The sequence below is a fragment of the Phyllobates terribilis genome, unplaced genomic scaffold (genome assembly GCF_046119375.1).
Source record: "Phyllobates terribilis strain yellow unplaced genomic scaffold, ASM4611937v1 Scaffold_4__5_contigs__length_816908805, whole genome shotgun sequence".
Taxonomy (NCBI): Eukaryota; Metazoa; Chordata; class Amphibia; order Anura; family Dendrobatidae; genus Phyllobates; species Phyllobates terribilis.
This window is the reverse complement of record NW_027362764.1, coordinates 361,322,580-361,339,731: the sequence shown is the minus strand read 5'-3', so window position 1 is coordinate 361,339,731 and position 17,152 is coordinate 361,322,580. Positions and strand designations below refer to the sequence as shown.

The 17,152-nt window shown below is 48.2% G+C and overlaps 1 protein-coding gene across 2 annotated transcripts in view; it reads left to right on the top strand.

Moving 5' to 3' along the window:
• Positions 1-17,152, top strand: part of COL15A1 (collagen type XV alpha 1 chain) — a 904,466-nt gene that overhangs the window by 227,264 nt on the left and 660,050 nt on the right. For both annotated transcript variants that reach the window (XM_073678442.1, XM_073678441.1), the window contains exons 4-5: positions 1,654-1,728; positions 9,449-9,538. In XM_073678442.1, coding sequence (XP_073534543.1) covers positions 1,654-1,728; positions 9,449-9,538 — 165 coding nt within the window. The remainder of the gene's footprint in view (positions 1-1,653; positions 1,729-9,448; positions 9,539-17,152) is intronic.

Here is a 17,152-nt window from a genome sequence, read left to right as displayed (position 1 = left end):
TGCTGATTATTTTCAGTTCTGATGGGTGGTTAAGATCAGTGGTTCTGTGCTTCTGGGGTAGTTCATGCTTTGGAGCCTGTGCTTGGTTAATCACTGTTCACCTTAGTTTATGGTATTGCACTGCAGTTTTTGGTTCTGGTTTGTTTGCAATGACTGCTGTTTGTGTGTCCGGACACCAGCCGCCGTGCTGCCCTCCGCCTGGGAAGTGCTCTGCTAATATTCCCCCTTGCCAGGAGGCGGGTGAAGAGTATACCCAGCCCTCAAGGGCGTGCGGTAGTATAACCTCTAGCGCCAAGTTTGACCGACACACTGCTCTTTCTGGCTAGCAATGGGTCATTCCACCATCACCCAGCGTTACAGAAGTGATAGGGGTGATAGTGAAAACAAACAGAAACAGGAAATGTTTATGATATCTTATTTTTCTTGCACAGAGAAATATAGCTTAATGGTAATCTGTCAGTAGGATGAACCCTCCTAAGCTGCCTATATTTGCATCTAAATCATAGAAAGTTTAAGAAAATGATACCTTGATATTTGCGATCAAATGTCTTATTCCGTCTCTCACCTACTCACAAAAAAACACTCCCTTTGAACATGGTGATTTAACCCCCGACACATAATATGCTGGAGGAAATGGTAGGTTTAGTTCACTAAGGCTAATAACCATAGTGAAACATATCTCCCCTCACATATTTCACCAGTGACCTATATTTCACCAGTGAGCTGTTAAGATCTATGGAACGGACATAAATCTCCTTGAGAATCTGCTTCCATTGCTTATTTTAAATGAAAGGTGGCGCTACCAGTGTGAAACATGCAATGACTGGCAGACTGCTCTCCTAATTTACATGTCTCACACTAGTAATGCCCCATTTTATTTAAAATAAGCTCTTATGCAGTTTCTTGAGGAGATCTATGTCCAGCCCATAGATCTTAACAGCATATTTACATATGAAAGAAAAAGTGGATTTTTCTGGAATAAGACATCGGATTCCAGATATCAGTTGTATCCTTTTATTCAATTTTCTATACTCTGCTTGCCCATATGCTTAGTAAGCCCATAGCTTACTTAAGGCTACTTACCATGGCTATGAAGCCATGGGCCCATAAGCCCATGGCTTAGTAGGGTTGATCCTACTGACAGATTTCCTTTAAAAATATAAAAGGATGTGATTAAAACCAAAAAAGTCACATATGACATTTGTGTCTCATTTCATATTTCTTTCATAATGATTCTTTTTCAAATGGGTTGTCCTGTCATAAGATATCAGTAATAGATCATTCAGTGCGCATAGGCAGACATTCTTCTCGGAAGCACAAGAACTGTTTACTCAAGCCAAAAATAATGATTTTAAACCGGACAAAAGCTCATTCGTTGGGTGATCGACATCCTGTTCACACTGCACAATTATCAGGAACACTAGGTCCCAAAAATTGTGCGGTGTAAATGCACCTTAAAAATAAAAATTATAGTAACTGAATGTATAGCTAAATATTACTCCTTGGAGATATAAGTTTGTAGAAACAGTGTACATTTTAAGTGTGTGTCAGTAAGGAGGTAGATTTGAATAACAAGTGCGTTTTTAAGGTATTAACATACAGTACTGTTATAATATTTAAATTTATTTACATTTAATTTTCATTATTTTGCAGGGTTCCATTCAGCAATTATCATTGAAGCCAAACCCAAGAGCAGCTGAAGATCAATGTGAAGATGATGATCCCTATGTAAGTTTTTAAATATCTAAAGGATCACGCAAGATCAAATGTGGAAATGGATTTTGTAAAATGCATCATAATTAATAATTTGCATAAAAATAACAGTGCTAGTTTAAGCAATTAAACCACCATCACTCACAGTACTGGAAGAAATCTTTATCAGTTAAATATAATTAGTTTGCAAATAAGCTCTCCTCCATCCTCTCAGATGAGGTAGCAAAAATCTGGTGAATGAATTAGCAAAAATGTTTTACTCTTAGAGTAAAATGTTATACAATGAATATAAAGGCAAGTATCCATAAACACAGTTTCAGGAAAAATGGTTTTAAAGAGAATCTGTTACCAGGTTTTCTCAACTTAATCTGAGAGCGATAGGTCACTTACTCAGCAGCTTTCTTAGTTTTTCTAAACCACTTTTTGATCATCAGAGGATTATCACCAGAGATCTTGTAGACCATGTAGTCCTCCATTTTCACAATGTCTGTATAACACCGCCCCCACCACTGATTAGCAGCTTTACGCCTGTGCATAGTATTCTTATTAAGCTGCCAAACAGTGGTGTAGGTGGGGTTATACAGAGCTTATTATTCAGATAACTGGTAGTCTAAGGTGTCCAGGGTGGTAATCATGGATAATGGGTTGCGTTTCTACGCCCTGGGACCCCACAAGTAAACAGTGTCCCAGTTAATTAATTGTGCTGTGTACAATGCAGTGTACTCACTTTCAGGCCTGAGGCCTCTGCTGTATCCACGTCCTTTGGTCCAGGATCAGCCACACACAAATCAGGGGACACTCTGTTCTTAACAACCAGTTCAACTTTACTTAACATTCTGAGCTTGTCAGGAACAACACCGGCAGGATCATACAATATCCCACTGCGGCCAACAGTTTGTCAGGGATTCAGCACATGCACGATCCTGATTACTCACTACGTAGTTATCAGCAAACAAGCAGTGAGCGTATGGCGTACACACTTCTGAATTCCAAAGCATGGAATATGTGTATATGCCCCTGTATGATCACTGCCAGCTTCATGATAACCCAATTAAGATTATTCGCTGCCACCAGCAATTAGATTTAAATATTCAAATACAAAACAGGCCTAATTGGACGCCTGCTTTCTGGTAGTGTATATGGCTTTGGGGGAGGAACGATTACAAAACAGAAGAAACAGAACTATTCAATTTTATATTTAATACAAAAAGGGAGGCAGTGTTTATGAAAAATATACAAAGATTTTACAAAGGGAGACGAGCTGACGCGCCCCCTGAACCGTGGGGTACTCGGCAGCTGGGCTTATGGATGCCGGTATGGGGGATATCACGGTGGCTGGCACGGTCCGTGACCCAGGGCGGTCAGTAAAAAGGGGAAATTTATATATAGGGGATTTGGAAAGTTCGTGACGCCACCTGTGGAATGCGGCCAAAGGGAGCCGCCGCTGCGGAGCAGTCCTCTGGAGCTGGTGTTACGGCAGCAGGGATGGTGTGGCTCTCCACAGGTAGAGCTAGCTCCAGGGCAGTGTAGGTAGTGTAAGTTGCGCTGGGCGTTGTAGTGCAGGGAGGGAAAGATGGCGCAGATGAAAGAATGGACGGAGGCAGTGCGGTGCAGTCATCCGAGTCTTTACTCACAGTTCTTATGACAGTTCCACTGGTGCACTGTACAGGTGTCAGCCTCCCACGTCGCGCTGCGTTCACCAGGCAGGGGGTTCAGCATTTCCTCAGGCAGATTAGGAGTACCTGACAGAACTCCACTTTCTTGTGTTCCTAGCTAGACCGTCTTTTCGCTGGGTCTTTCTCCCTCCTGCCCTGCGCTTCCCACTCTCAATCCCGCTCGGGTGCTCTGAAGTCCCTCCTGTGCGTCGGAGTTCCTGGACCTGCTTGACCCTCACGGGGATTAGAATGAGGCTTCAGCTACTGACTATATAAGCCAGAAGTCTCCGGTTTTCCCAGCCGAGACCTGGAGCAACACGACTGGACCAGGGGACAGTCCCCTTCTTGCGGCCTACGATCCCTCTGTCTTCTGACAGATTCGGGGCGTACGGATGCCGTCTCGCACTCGTCGTACCCTCTAGGATCCCTTGTGTAGATCGGAGCCTACTCCTCTGCTCCCCTCCTGGGCCTCTAGGACTGGGCCCTACTTGTGGAGCAGAGCTCCTAAAGAGACTCTGCTCCCTGACTGACTTCACTCACTCACTCCTCTTACCGAACTGCCACCCTAAAATGGTTTCCCTTTATATACCTCACTCTATAGTGCTCCCCTAAACTACTTCCTCCACCCACACCCATTACTGGTTCCCCCTACCTCTGGGTTCCCCCCACTCCAGCCAGGGTCAGGGCTCAGCAGGAAAACACATTGCATCTTGCCCTTCCAGCCGGCCTGGAGCAGTGTAGTGTTGGATGCAGGTGTTGGGGTTCCGGGCAACACTCCCTCCTTACCTGAGAGAAGGAGACACCACACCTCTGGGTGAGGTGCAGTACCTCTGTGGCGACTGAGCCCTCAGGGGCGCCACACTCTCCCCTGGTAAAACACAGCACGTCCGCGGGCTGGAACAGAGCAAAAACACGGTATATATTGACATGCAGATTTTTAAGAATGCATTCGCATATAAGATTGTAAAACATAACATTTCTTCACTTTATGGGAGGCACTTCACTTTAACGTTACAGGGTATATTTATCAAACATTATAAACCACTTTTCACAACGTTCTTGCAACAGGGTGTCCTTTTTTTACTGGTAGCCGAGTGCAAATGTAGCAGCATGAGGGACCCGTCCGCAAACCCTCAACGTGGGCCCTGGGCGTGGCTGCAGGGCATAGGTGATACTGGAGTTGGACCACGTCTTCTGCCACGCCAAATGGGTTTTTCTTCTGAGGTCATGGTTACTAATATAAAATCAATAGGAAGCACTTTAAGAAGTGCAGAACTATATACAACATAAGTTTCTGGCTGTTCACAGTCCCCAGCCTGGAGTCTGTATACCCTGACGGGTAATTATGCACACATAAAACAACTGGTGGTACCCTTACGGGTGACTATTTACAGTTAGTACCAACTACTGGCCTAGTAGTGGGGTCCCCGCCTGGGGTACTGCTCGTTCTTACCTGACCCAGCCGGGTCATAAGGTGTGTCCTGCGGGGGTGCGTCCTCAATTATACGGTACACTTGTAGGGCGTACCACCTGCGCTCCCCGTGGTGACGTGTGTAGGTGACCCTGTCACCGGGCTATAGATTCCGGTCGGGATGGCCCTGTTCCAGCTCGGGCTCCACATCCCGCCGGTTCACGAAGATGCCCCTCGCGAAGTCGGGATCCCGTATGAAGCCCCACCCAGCCTTCAGGTCAAACTTCACTACGAGTCCTTCTTCGCAGGGGCTGGGGTGGGCTGACTCCGCCTGACGCACTTGAGCCTTGGCGGCCTTGTTCCGGGCCTCCAGGCGCTCGCAACGTGCCCGCCGAGCGCGCCGCTCCTTCTCCAGCTGCTGGAGCTCCCGCCTGCAGATTTCCTTTCTCTGCAGGCCTTCGGCCTGGGTCTCCCGCGGGAACCCCATCAGGCCCCCCCCCCCGGTTGTCCCAGCAAATCTCTTCTCCACTGGAGTAGGTAACCAGGGGCGCTGGTGTCGGGAGTAGCGGGCACGGCTGCTGGTCCTCGAACCGGGCGGACCAGCCGAAGGCCGGCGCGCTGTACACCCACTCGGGTGCCGGAGGTGGAGGCTCCGGGAGGGAACCAAGCAAAAGGTTCCTGGTTTCAGTGCCTGGGAGTGGTGGTTCCGGGAGGTCACTAAGTGGAAGGTCCTCAGGGTCAGCGCCCGGGGGTGGAGGTTCCGGGCAGAGTAGCTGCTCCAGAGAGGGCATGGCGGAATACAGGGGGTGCTGATGAAAGAGGCCCAGGAGCAGGTCGGCGCTTGCAGTGCCCGGGACAGGGGATTCCTTCCTACCTTCTCCTGTGCTGTATACGGCCTCCTGGTTCTCCACTGGCTCCGCCGGGGCTGAGGTGCCGCTGCTGGCATCCGGTGCTGCTCTCCGCCGTGCTGCCAACTTCTCCAGCAGCTCGCTCCTCCATTTGGTGACCGCTGCTTGCTGGGCCCGTTCCACTTGTTGGCTCAGCTCCAGGACTTCACTCTGGAGGAACTCCGTGTCCTCCGGGGATAGTTTCACAGCTTCTCCCTCCAGGGTGAGGGGGGTCGCTTGCCACTGTAGCAGGCCAGAGACGGAGGCTTGTTCTTGGCGTCCGTCCATGCTGGCTGCCGGGTGCGGTCTGTCTAGACTGGTTAAGACCACACCCTGTCTCCATTCTTTCTCTCCTCCTCCTCTCCTCTTTCGGGGGCGGTCCCATGGCAATCTGCTGTCGGTCACTCCTTGCGACGTCCTCCCTGCCTTGACGGACACATCTAGGCGGACAGTCACTGTTGCAAGGGACAGGGTGTGCTTTTGGTGCCATTCTTGGACCCGGACCACGATGGGAGGTTCCATATTGTTGTCTTTGATCACGCACATAATGGCGCCCATTCTTCTGGGGCGGGCGCCACATTCAGTAACATAACACAGTTCTTTAGGCACACTTCACCCGCCGATAACGGGTTGGTCACATATCCTGTTTGTGATGCCAGAGCTGACGTGCCTACCTGGGCCGTGGGGTACTCGGCAGCCGGGCCTATGGATGCCGGTATGGGGGATATCACGGTGGCTGGCCCGGTCCGTGACCCAGGGCGGTCAGTAAAAAGGGGAAATTTATATATAGGGGATTTGGAAAGTTCGTGACGACACCTGTGGAATGTGGCCAAAGGGAGCCGCCGCTGCGGAGCAGTCCTCTGGAGCTGGTGTTACGGCAGCAGGGATGGTGTGGCTCTCCACAGGTAGAGCTAGCTCCAGGGCAGTGTAGGTAGTGTAAGTTGCGCTGGGCGTTGTAGTGCAGGGAGGGAAAGATGGCGCAGATGAAAGAATGGACGGAGGCAGTGCGGTGCAGTCATCCGAGTCTTTACTCACAGTTCTTATGACAGTTCCACTGGTGCACTGTACAGGTGTCAGCCTCCCACGTCGCGCTGCGTTCACCAGGCAGGGGTTCAGCATTTCCTCAGGCAGATTAGGAGTACCTGACAGAACCCCACTTTCTTGTGTTCCTAGCTAGACCATCTTCACGCTGGGTCTTTCTCCCTCCTGCCCTGTGCTTCCCATTCTCAATCCCGCTCGGGTGCTCTGAAGTCCCTCCTGTGCGTCGGAGTTCCCGGACCTGCTTGACCCCCACGGGGATTAGAATGAGGCTTCGGCAACTGACTATATACAGTAAGCCAGAAGCCTCTGGTTTTCCCAGCCGAGACCTGGAGCAACACGGCTGGACCAGGGGCCGGTTCCCTTCTTGCAGCCTACGATCCCTCTGTCTTCTGACAGATTCGGGGCATACGGGTGCCGTCTCGCACTCACCGTACCCCCTAGGATCCCTTGTGTAGATCGGAGCATACTCCTCTGCTCCCCTCCTGGGCCTCTAGGACTGGGCCCTACTTGTGGAGCAGAGCTCCTTAAAGAGACTCTGCTCCCTGACTGACTTCACTCACTCACTCCTCTTACCGAACTGTCACCCTAAAATGGCTTCCCTTTATATACCTCACTCTATAGTGCTCCCTTAAACTACTTCCTCCACCCACACCCACTACTGGTTCCCCCTACCTCTGGGTTCCCCCCACTCCAGCCAGGGTCAGGGCTCAGCAGGAAAACACATTGCATCTTGCCCTTCCAGCCGGCCTGGAGCAGTGTAGTGTTGGATGCAGGTGTTGGGGTTCCGGGCAGCACTCCCTCCTTACCTGAGAGAAGGAGACACCACACCTCTGGGTGAGGTGCAGTACCTCTGTGGTGACTGAACCCTCAGGGGCACCACAAATACAATACAGAATGAACAGTTACACAAAATAAAAAGGGATTAACAGAAGAAACTTACTAGACAAATCGCAGAGACGATTCAGTTTAGCTGGAGGGGAGGAGCTCGAATGGACCGTTTATCGAACGGGATCCGTGCTTACAAAATATGTATCTCCCGGCATGAGTATAGATCCAGGCTCAGTTGGATCTTTTATTCCAAAGGGGGAGCCCTGCCCACACACTCCACTGTGATGACCTCACGTGGGCTTGTCTCCGCCCTTCATGGTTTAATAAAATCTCTAACTTCTGCGATAACTTCTCGCTGGTTGATCGGAAAAGTTAGCAAGTGATGCCATATTTTTTATTGCAAATTTACCTTTCTTTAGAGACCAGACATGACATAGCTGCTGTCTTTTATTTCCGTACCCCTGTGCCACAGCTCACTGGCAGGGCTCACAGATACGGAAAAATATGCGTATTGTTCCTTAGCTAACACTGCCGCTAAAAATATGTGTCCCATCGCAATCAGAAGTATAGAACTTCCGATATTCCATATTTCATGTCGGTGCCTACGAGACTGCAGATAGCAGACATGTGCAAATGAGAATGTCCTGGCTATTGTGGAGAGTGAGATAGATTTCTTTTGAGGTTTTAACGAACAGTTTCCTCTTTCTTTCAATCTCTGGCCCCTGGGTTCAGGTGTCCATTTATCACAGGTCTTTTCTACTCAATTCTCCATTTGTATGGTAATTAGCCTGGATAATTGAGTTTGCCACCTCTTGTGTGTGTACTGCCATTTGCATAGAAGCAGTTTGTCTAGATTGCTAGCTCTTCTCCTGTGACAAATAGTATAGTGGAGGGATGAAGAGGGGTTTGGAGGGAGAGAGAGAGATCTTCAGCATTTTATATGACAGAGTTCAATAGATGATACAGCACAGTACGTTTCCATGTTCTCCGTTGATTCAGCCTGAGCGATCCTTTCGCTTACTGGCTCCTTCAGCCCCTGAGATACTCTGTCCTGCTCTGCAGTATTAACAATACCCATCCTGTCTCCCTCATGCACTTCCCCGTCTGACTTCCACTTGTTAGCAAGGAGAAGGGCATGCTTCCCAGTGCCTGATTTGGGTCTTAGGCCCCGGACATTACAGGAATGTCTGCTGAAGACCGTAGCTGATGTTCTTATACTGCTTGAACAATGCTTACTTCTCGTGCCCTCCAGCCCTCTGGCCTTGAACCCTTACTAAAACTTTATCTAGCTCTCAATCTAATTTAAACAGGAAGGGCTCCCCTTTTTATACGACCCCTACCCCTCCCAGGTTGGGCTGGTCCCAAACATATTAACCGTATCTAAACCAGTACTCTACTTCCTATAACTAATATGCCCGCTACTGCATATTTTCCCTTTCCTAATCTAAACTATAAGCCTTATACTATACCGTATGTCCTAAACCTATCTCTGTATTTTCGCTGTTCACTATACATTAATAACATTGTACAATAATCACCATACATAAGAAGAATCGCATACATTAGTGCCTATAAGGTTCTATGCACTTTACATTTTACATCACACCATAAACCGCAATGAAGCCACATGTCACAGTACACACTTTATAATTGTTGTCTTCGATGGATTGCTGGAATCAAGATTTCTGCCCCTACATCATCATGCTTCCAGATGGGGTAGCAAAAACCCCATTACAGATTCAATTATACATGAGGTTGTTCAGTTGGAGTTAAAAGATCCACGATACTTATAAAAATACAATAAAATGATTCATCTTAATCCTCTGCAAGAGAAACCACAAAACTAAAATTCCAGAAATCTACAGGTGAATGCACACTCTCTAAAATAGGTTCTGGTCTATGATTTTTAACAGGCCTCTGGAGAAAGCAGTGGGGACGAGAGCATTAGGGAACAAATTGGAGCTTCAGAAACTCATGAATCCCTCCCTCAAACACCAGCACCGGTGAGTAAGTCCCTGTCTGTCAAGGCTCTATGTGTGATTTAGCACAAAATACAACTTTTCTACAGGTTACTTATTATATAATAATAATGACAAGACTAGGTTCTGATTTTTGGTCTTTTTTTCTAATCTAATTAAAGAGAATCTGTCAGTTTCCCCAAGCCTCCCAAACTGCCTACATATTGAACCTGCATAGCAATCATGTCCTTGATAAGCCATACAATAGTTCTTATGTGCAGTAAAACATTGGAATATACAGATTACCTGAGACTAGTCCGGCCGGTTGTCACTTCATCTAGTGTACTTTGGCTTCAGATGCTGTAATCACAACCTCTGTTTGAGATTAATGTCCTCCACAATGGCCATGTCATTTTTGAAACACTCACAACCAGAACTCAGAGTCAATACAAGTCGGCCTTTCTGGGCATGTGCAGCATGCTGATAATGCTGGCGAAGGTACGCCCAGCTTCATTACACATGCTTAGATAAGGACATTGAAAACATGGCATCGAGGAGGATGTCACTCTTATTGTTATAACAGAAAATGTGGCCAGATTGCTCTAGGTGAAGCAATGTCCTCCAGACTAATCCGAGATTCTTGTTTTCGTAATAATACTATTACTATAATGAGCGCAGTTTGGGATGCTTGGGGGACCAGAAAGGTTCCCTTTAAAGATTTCATTACTATACATTATTTTTTGTACATGGCTAATGGAACTGCCAATACTGTTAACAGCATTCAGAAATATGCCTTTCAGCAATCAAATAGATAGTAGGAACCTGTAGTTTAGAGGTAGTCCATTAACTTCTATGAAAAAGGTATGTTTTTGTAACCTGTGCAGAGGTCTTTGTAAATGGAAGCTAATTAGAGTTGAGCGAGTATGTTCTGACCGAGTATGCTCGGGCCGAGCTCCGAGTATTTACAGCTGCTCGGTGATATGGTTGAATCGCTCCCGTGTGCATGATTTGCAACTGTTTGACAGCTTTATTACATGTGAGCAATGTGTAAGAAATAGACATTCCTTACATGTACTAAAGCTGTCAAACAGCGATTTAACCGCATCACCGAGCAGCTGTAAATACTTGGAGCTCGGCCCGAGAGTACTCGGAACAGAGCATACTCGCTCAACACTAAAGCTAATCTGTTCCGCCGCCCTCAGCAGCAGAACACTGCGGACGTCTGGCCCTCCACACTGTCTCTTTTTACCTGAGATCTCAATCTGCGCATGTATCGGCCATTTTCCAGAAGCCCACTGCAGGCATATGTACGGGAGAGGGGACCTCCGCTCACAGTCGCCGACAGCTTCTGAGTGGACGGGGCCCACTGCATCGCTCCACTCCTCCTGTCGCCACCAACGATTATAAGATGCATCCCCTTTTTACTCTCAAATTTGGGGGGTAAAAGTGCGTCTTATAATTCGAAAAATACGATATATCTACAACCTTAAGAAAAGGATATAATTGTATATGGCAGCCAACAGAGCTGCAAGAAGCCATGACACTGTTATAAAATCATAATACTATTTACAAATTGCCCTATTGAACAAACACCACTTTGCTTCCACCAACTGATAAATGATAAATATATAAAAAGTTAATTTTTATTATATCGATTACAACATCTATGTCTCTCTAGAATGTTTAAAGGGAACCTGTCACCAAAAATAATGCTGTTAACCTGCAGATATACGGTTAATCTGCAGGTTAACAGCGTTATTATGTTGCCCGTTGCCTGCATGCAGCCGGATGCAGCAGTGAGAAAATTAACTTTATTCTCCCCAACAGCATTGAGATTCAGTCACGGGAGGTGGGGGCAATGCGTGTTCAGTCATTGCTCTGAGTATACAGAGTGGTTATTGTAACCGCGCCCCCTAGCCGGACTGAGGTCGGCTGCAATGCAGAAGGAGTGTCAGTCAGGTCCAGGGGCACGGATACAGCCACCGCTCGGAGAGCGATGGCTGAACCCATGGCACCCTGCCCCCATGACTGAATCCGAATACTGGCGGGGAGAATAAAGTTCATTTTCTCCCCACTGCATTCGGCTACGTGCTGGCACCGGGCAACATAATAACGCTGTTTACCTGCAAATTAACAGCAGATCTGCAGGATAACAGCATTATTTCTGGTAACAGATTCCCTTTAAAATTAGCAGTCAAAGTAATAGCAAGTATATTGCTAAAAAAAGTCATTATATAGAAAATGCTGACATAAAGTAGTTATCTTCTTATATTAGCGTACACGCTGATATAAGATGTAATGCGGTCCCTAAAGCAATCAGTATTAGGTCTCATTCAGATGTCCTTGGTGCTATTCACATGTCTGGTTTTCCTGACAGCACAAATGAAAAGTGCCAATACAAGTCTAAAGGTCTGTAAAATACACGTACGGCACACGGATGGCATCAGTGTACAATCCGTGTGCTGTACGGATTTAACATTGCTAAGGAAAGGAGACGTTTTGCCATTTATTTATCCATCCGTGAAAACCAGAAAAGGACACACGGACAGTACACTGATGACACAATGATCCCAAACACTGATGACACCAGTACCATTTTTATACATCAGTGTTTAATCACGACGTGTGAATGATGTTTTAGATAGTGTATCTTTTTTTAAATGGCTGCATGTATGTTGGCAGATCAATTTATCTGTATGTTGACGTTTTAGGACATGCTATTTTATTATTCTCATGATGCACAACTGGTACATATCCACTTATTTCTGAGGCTATGTGCCCATGATCTGGACAGGCAGTGCTTTGGACTCAGCATATTTTTGGTGCATCCAAAACGCTGCGTTCTATTGAAAGCAGGTAAATCCGCATGTGCTCACTGAACCATGTGGGTTTACCGCATTCAATACATTCTAGTGGTCAAATTTCTGTTGCCGAGACTAGCGACTCCGCAAGAGAATTTGACATGCTGCGGTCCTGAAAGATGCGCCGCATGTCAGTGTCCATGGGTGATCTCCAGCCTCAGATGCACGCATAGTGGACATGGGATTTCTAGAGATCCCATCCACTATGCTGTAACATCTGGACACTGCGGGTTTGATGCTGCATAAATAAATGATGCTGCATTTCCTGATCATGGGCACATACCCTGAGTATATTAGGGTTGTTTTATAATTAATAAAGGTGCCAATAATGGTGACTACAACTATATGGCCAACAGAGCAACCATAGGTGTAAATTTAAACCTACATATTGAACATACATCAAGGATAAAAATAAAGAAATATGACACCAAAGTGTATAAAGTCCTGTATATTTCACAAGTTCAAATATATTTCCAGATCCATCAATTCATAAATGTCCTACAGTACATTATATATTTTATGATGTGTCACTCCTAGTCCTTGATGAATGATGATCATCATCCAAACTTAAAGATAAAACAATGGTCTTTCAAACTTTGTTTTCTAAGATTTCGAAAACAGTCGTCAGGATGTAATACATGTTTCTAACAGGCATATCTGATTACATTCAGCATAAGGACAGGCAGTGGTATGTTTCTGTGAAATTGCTACTGTGGGGTTTATTTACAGCCTGTGAGGCTAAAGATCAAAGGCTCAGAACAATTTTTACTTCCCTTTCCTGAACATTCAAAGAAATGTGGTTTATGTTCTGATTAGAGGACCATTCAGATAGCAACTATGTGATTTACAGTACATTGGCACCTACCTAATTACAAAACTCAGATTTTGATTCTTTAGTCTCATATCAGCCTTTGAGTGAATGGGCAATGGTCAATGTGTTGTTCTATGCTTTACTGTGATTGCAATGATCAATAAAGAAATAGAGAAAACATAACAACAACATTAAAAGTTAGTATATATCATTATTTAACAATCAGTATTGCAAAATATTATGTGTTGATGTGAAAAAAATGTTACATTCCTGGTCTCTATCGATTCTTATTTCTATTCTCTCATTAGACAAAATAGATGCAGTTTTTTTCTCTATGCTGCAATTGTCAAATGGTGACTGTGAAATGAAGAGGGATCTGTATGTGACTCATTTATTATTAACTTACTAGATGGAGGCCCGATCGCATCGGGAGGGCGGTAATGTCACGATGGGGGCAGGCTTTGCAAATCCCCCCCCCCATGTGCTCACCCACCTATCCACTGTAACGGGTCTGGGAGGCGGAACCTCTGAGCTACTATACAAGGGGGCGGTCCTTGTAAGGGAGCGGGTGGCGACCAGGGTAGACGGGCAGGCAGTCACAGCAGGTGACTGGGACAGTCTCTGAATGAACGGACAGGAGGTCATGGCAAGTGACCGGGGCAGTCTCTGGATGAACGGGCAGGAGGTCACGGCAAGTGACCGGGGCAGTCTCTGGATGAACGGGCAGGAGGTCACGGCAAGTGACCGGGGCAGTCTCTGGATGAACGGGCAGGAGGTCACAGCAAGTGACCGGGGCAGTCTCTGGGTAAAGGATTGCTACGACCTGTGGCGGCAGATGATAGACGTGAGCTCCCAGGTGAGCAGGCGAGAGTCTCTGGATAATTGGGTGGTCACAGCATGTGACGGCGGAGCCTCCAGGAAGACCAACAGACAGGTAGCAGATGAGCGCTCCCAGGTGAGCGGGCAGGAGTCTCTGGACAGGCGGGTGGTCACAGCACGTGACGGCAGAGCCTCCTGGTAGGCTAGCGGACAGGCAGCAGATGAGCGCTCCCAGGTGAGCGGGCAAGCTGGTCCTTAGACAGACTGACAGGAGTTGGAAGGCAGACCGTCAGACCTCAGGCAAGCAGGCAGGTAGAAGATGTGAGCTCCCAGGTGAGCGGGCAGGCTGGTCCTTAGACAGACTGACAGAAGTTGGAAGGCAGACCGTCGGACCTCAGGCTAGCAGGCAGGTAGCAGGATATCAGGCAGGAATTAGACAGCAGACTGGCAGGAATCTGGCAGGTATCTGGCAGGTAACTGGCAACGGGACCTGAGGGCTGAAGCAGAGTAGTGAACAGTGCTACAACATTGCTCGGGCACCTCCATTTTGGAGGAGGTGCCTTTTATATGGGAGGTCCTCCGGCAATTGGCCGGGGACTCCTTAGGACGGCGCGCACGGTCCCTTTAAGAGAGGGGGAGCGCGCGCGCGCGCGCCCTAAGTGCACTGCCGGGGAAGGAGCGCGTGCCGGAAGCAGCGGGGAGAGAAGCGCTGGAGGACGCCGCGCCAGGAGCGGGGAGGTGAGAGGGACGGCGTCTCTGCCTAGAACGGGGCAGAGACGCCGATGCTACAGTACCCCCCCCCTTTAGGCCCCCTCTTTTTTTGGTCAGAAAGAAATTTCTCAAGGAGAAGCGGGGCGTTGATGTTCTCCCTGGGTTCCCAAGTTCTCTCCTCAGGACCAAACCCCTTCCAATCTACCAGAAAAAAGGTTTTTCCTCTTACCCTCTTGGAGGCCAGAATACTCTCTACCTCAAAGATGTCATCAGCGGAAACCGGAGCAGGAGGGGCACCTGGATTTTTGGAAAAAAAGTTAAAGACAACGGGTTTGAGGAGAGATACGTGGAAGGGGTTGGGGATCCGTAGGGTGGCCGGGAGTTTTAATTTGTAGGCCACAGGGTGAATTTGCCTGAGGACTTCGAAGGGGCCGATAAATCGAGGACCCAACTTGTAGGAGGGTACTTTGAGCCGCACATGTTTGGATGAGAGCCAAACCATGTCTCCCGGACGGAATTGGGGCGGATCCAGACGTCTCTTATCAGCATATCTCTTCATCCGCTCAGAGGAGAGAAAAAGAGCGGACCTGGTGCTCTCCCAAATAGTAGAAAATTCGCTGACAAGAGACTCCGCAGCAGGGTTGTCCACAGAAACGGAGACAGGAAGTGGAATCCGGGGATGTTGGCCACCGACTATAAAGAACGGGGATTTGGAAGAGGACTCGCTCTCATGGTTGTTATAAGAGAACTCGGCCCATGGTAGGAGATCCACCCAGTCCGAGTGGTGAGCATCAACGAAGTGCCGGAGGTAGCTGGTCAAGATCTGATTGATCCGCTCCACTTGACCATTGGACTGAGGGTGGTAAGCGGAGGAGAAATCCAGGGTAATGTCCAGCAGCTTACATGTGGCTCTCCAGAAGCGAGAGGTGAACTGAACCCCACGATCCGACACGATGTGGAGGGGCAGACCATGGAGACGGAAGATGTGGCGGATAAAGTCTTTAGCCAGCTCGGGTGCAGACGGAAGACCAGGCAGGGGAATGAAGTGGGCCATCTTAGAAAAACGGTCAGCGACAACCCAAATGACAGTACAACCGGCAGAAACTGGAAGGTCGGTGATAAAGTCCATAGCGATGTGTTGCCAAGGAGCAGCAGGTACGGGAAGGGGCAGGAGATGGCCGGCAGGTAGATGTCGGGGAACTTTGTTACGGGCACAGGATGAACAGGCCGCGACGAAGTCTACCACGTCCTTACGCAGGGTAGGCCACCAGTAATGCCGGGTAATAAGTTGGAAGGTCTTCTTTTGGCCAGCATGGCCAGCTAGTTTAGAAGAATGTCCCCAGCGAAGAACCCTCTCCCGATCTGGCACAGCTACGAACGTCTTACCGGGTGGAAGACGAGTCAGATCCAAGGGGGCCACATTCATCACCTTGGAGGAGTCGATGATGTGCGTAGGTTCCTCCTCTTGATCGGAGGACAGGAAGGACCGGGACAAGGCATCAGCTTTGACGTTCTTGTCCGCCGGACGGAAATGAAGAATGAAGTCGAAGCGGGCAAAAAACAACGACCACCGGGCCTGGCGAGGATTGAGTCTCTGGGCATTTTGGAGATATGCCAGGTTTTTGTGATCCGTGTAGATGATTACCGGGTAGAGAGCCCCTTCAAGCAGATAGCACCACTCTCCCAGTGCCAATTTGATGGCTAGCAATTCCCGGTCTCCAATGGAGTAGTTGCGCTCCGACGAGGAGAAGATTTTGGAGAAGAAGCCGCACGTTACCATTCTCCCGGTAGAAGACTTCTGGGTGAGCACCGCTCCGGCTCCGGAGGAGGAGGCATCAACCTCCAGGTAGAATTGTTTATTACAGTCCGGACGGTGCAGGACGGGAGCAGAGGCGAAGGCTTTCTTTAGGGAAAGGAAGGCCTCCTCGGCTTCAGGCGACCATGTCCTGGGGTTAGCCCCCTTACGGGTAAGTGCAGATATGGGAGCAGTCCGAGACGAGAAATGTGGGATGAAAAGACGATAATAATTAGCGAAGCCCAGGAATCGCTGTATCGCCTTCAAACCTTCAGGACGAGGCCATTTTAGAACGGAAGAGAGCTTCTCGGGATCCATTTGCAGACCTGTTTGGGAGATGACATAGCCCAAGAACGGAAGGGAGGTCTGATCGAAGAGGCACTTCTCATATTTGGCGTAAAGGTGGTTCTGCCGAAGCCTAAGCAGGACCTGACGAACATCCCTCCGGTGTGTGGGGAGATCCGGAGAGAAGACCAAGATATCGTCCAGGTATACCACTACGCAGGAGTACAGGAGGTCACGGAAGATGTCGTTGACTAGTTCCTGAAAGACCGCGGGAGCATTACAGAGACCGAAGGGCATCACAAGGTACTCGTAGTGACCGTCCCGGGTATTGAATGCCGTCTTCCACTCGTCTCCTTGACGGATACGGACCAGATTAT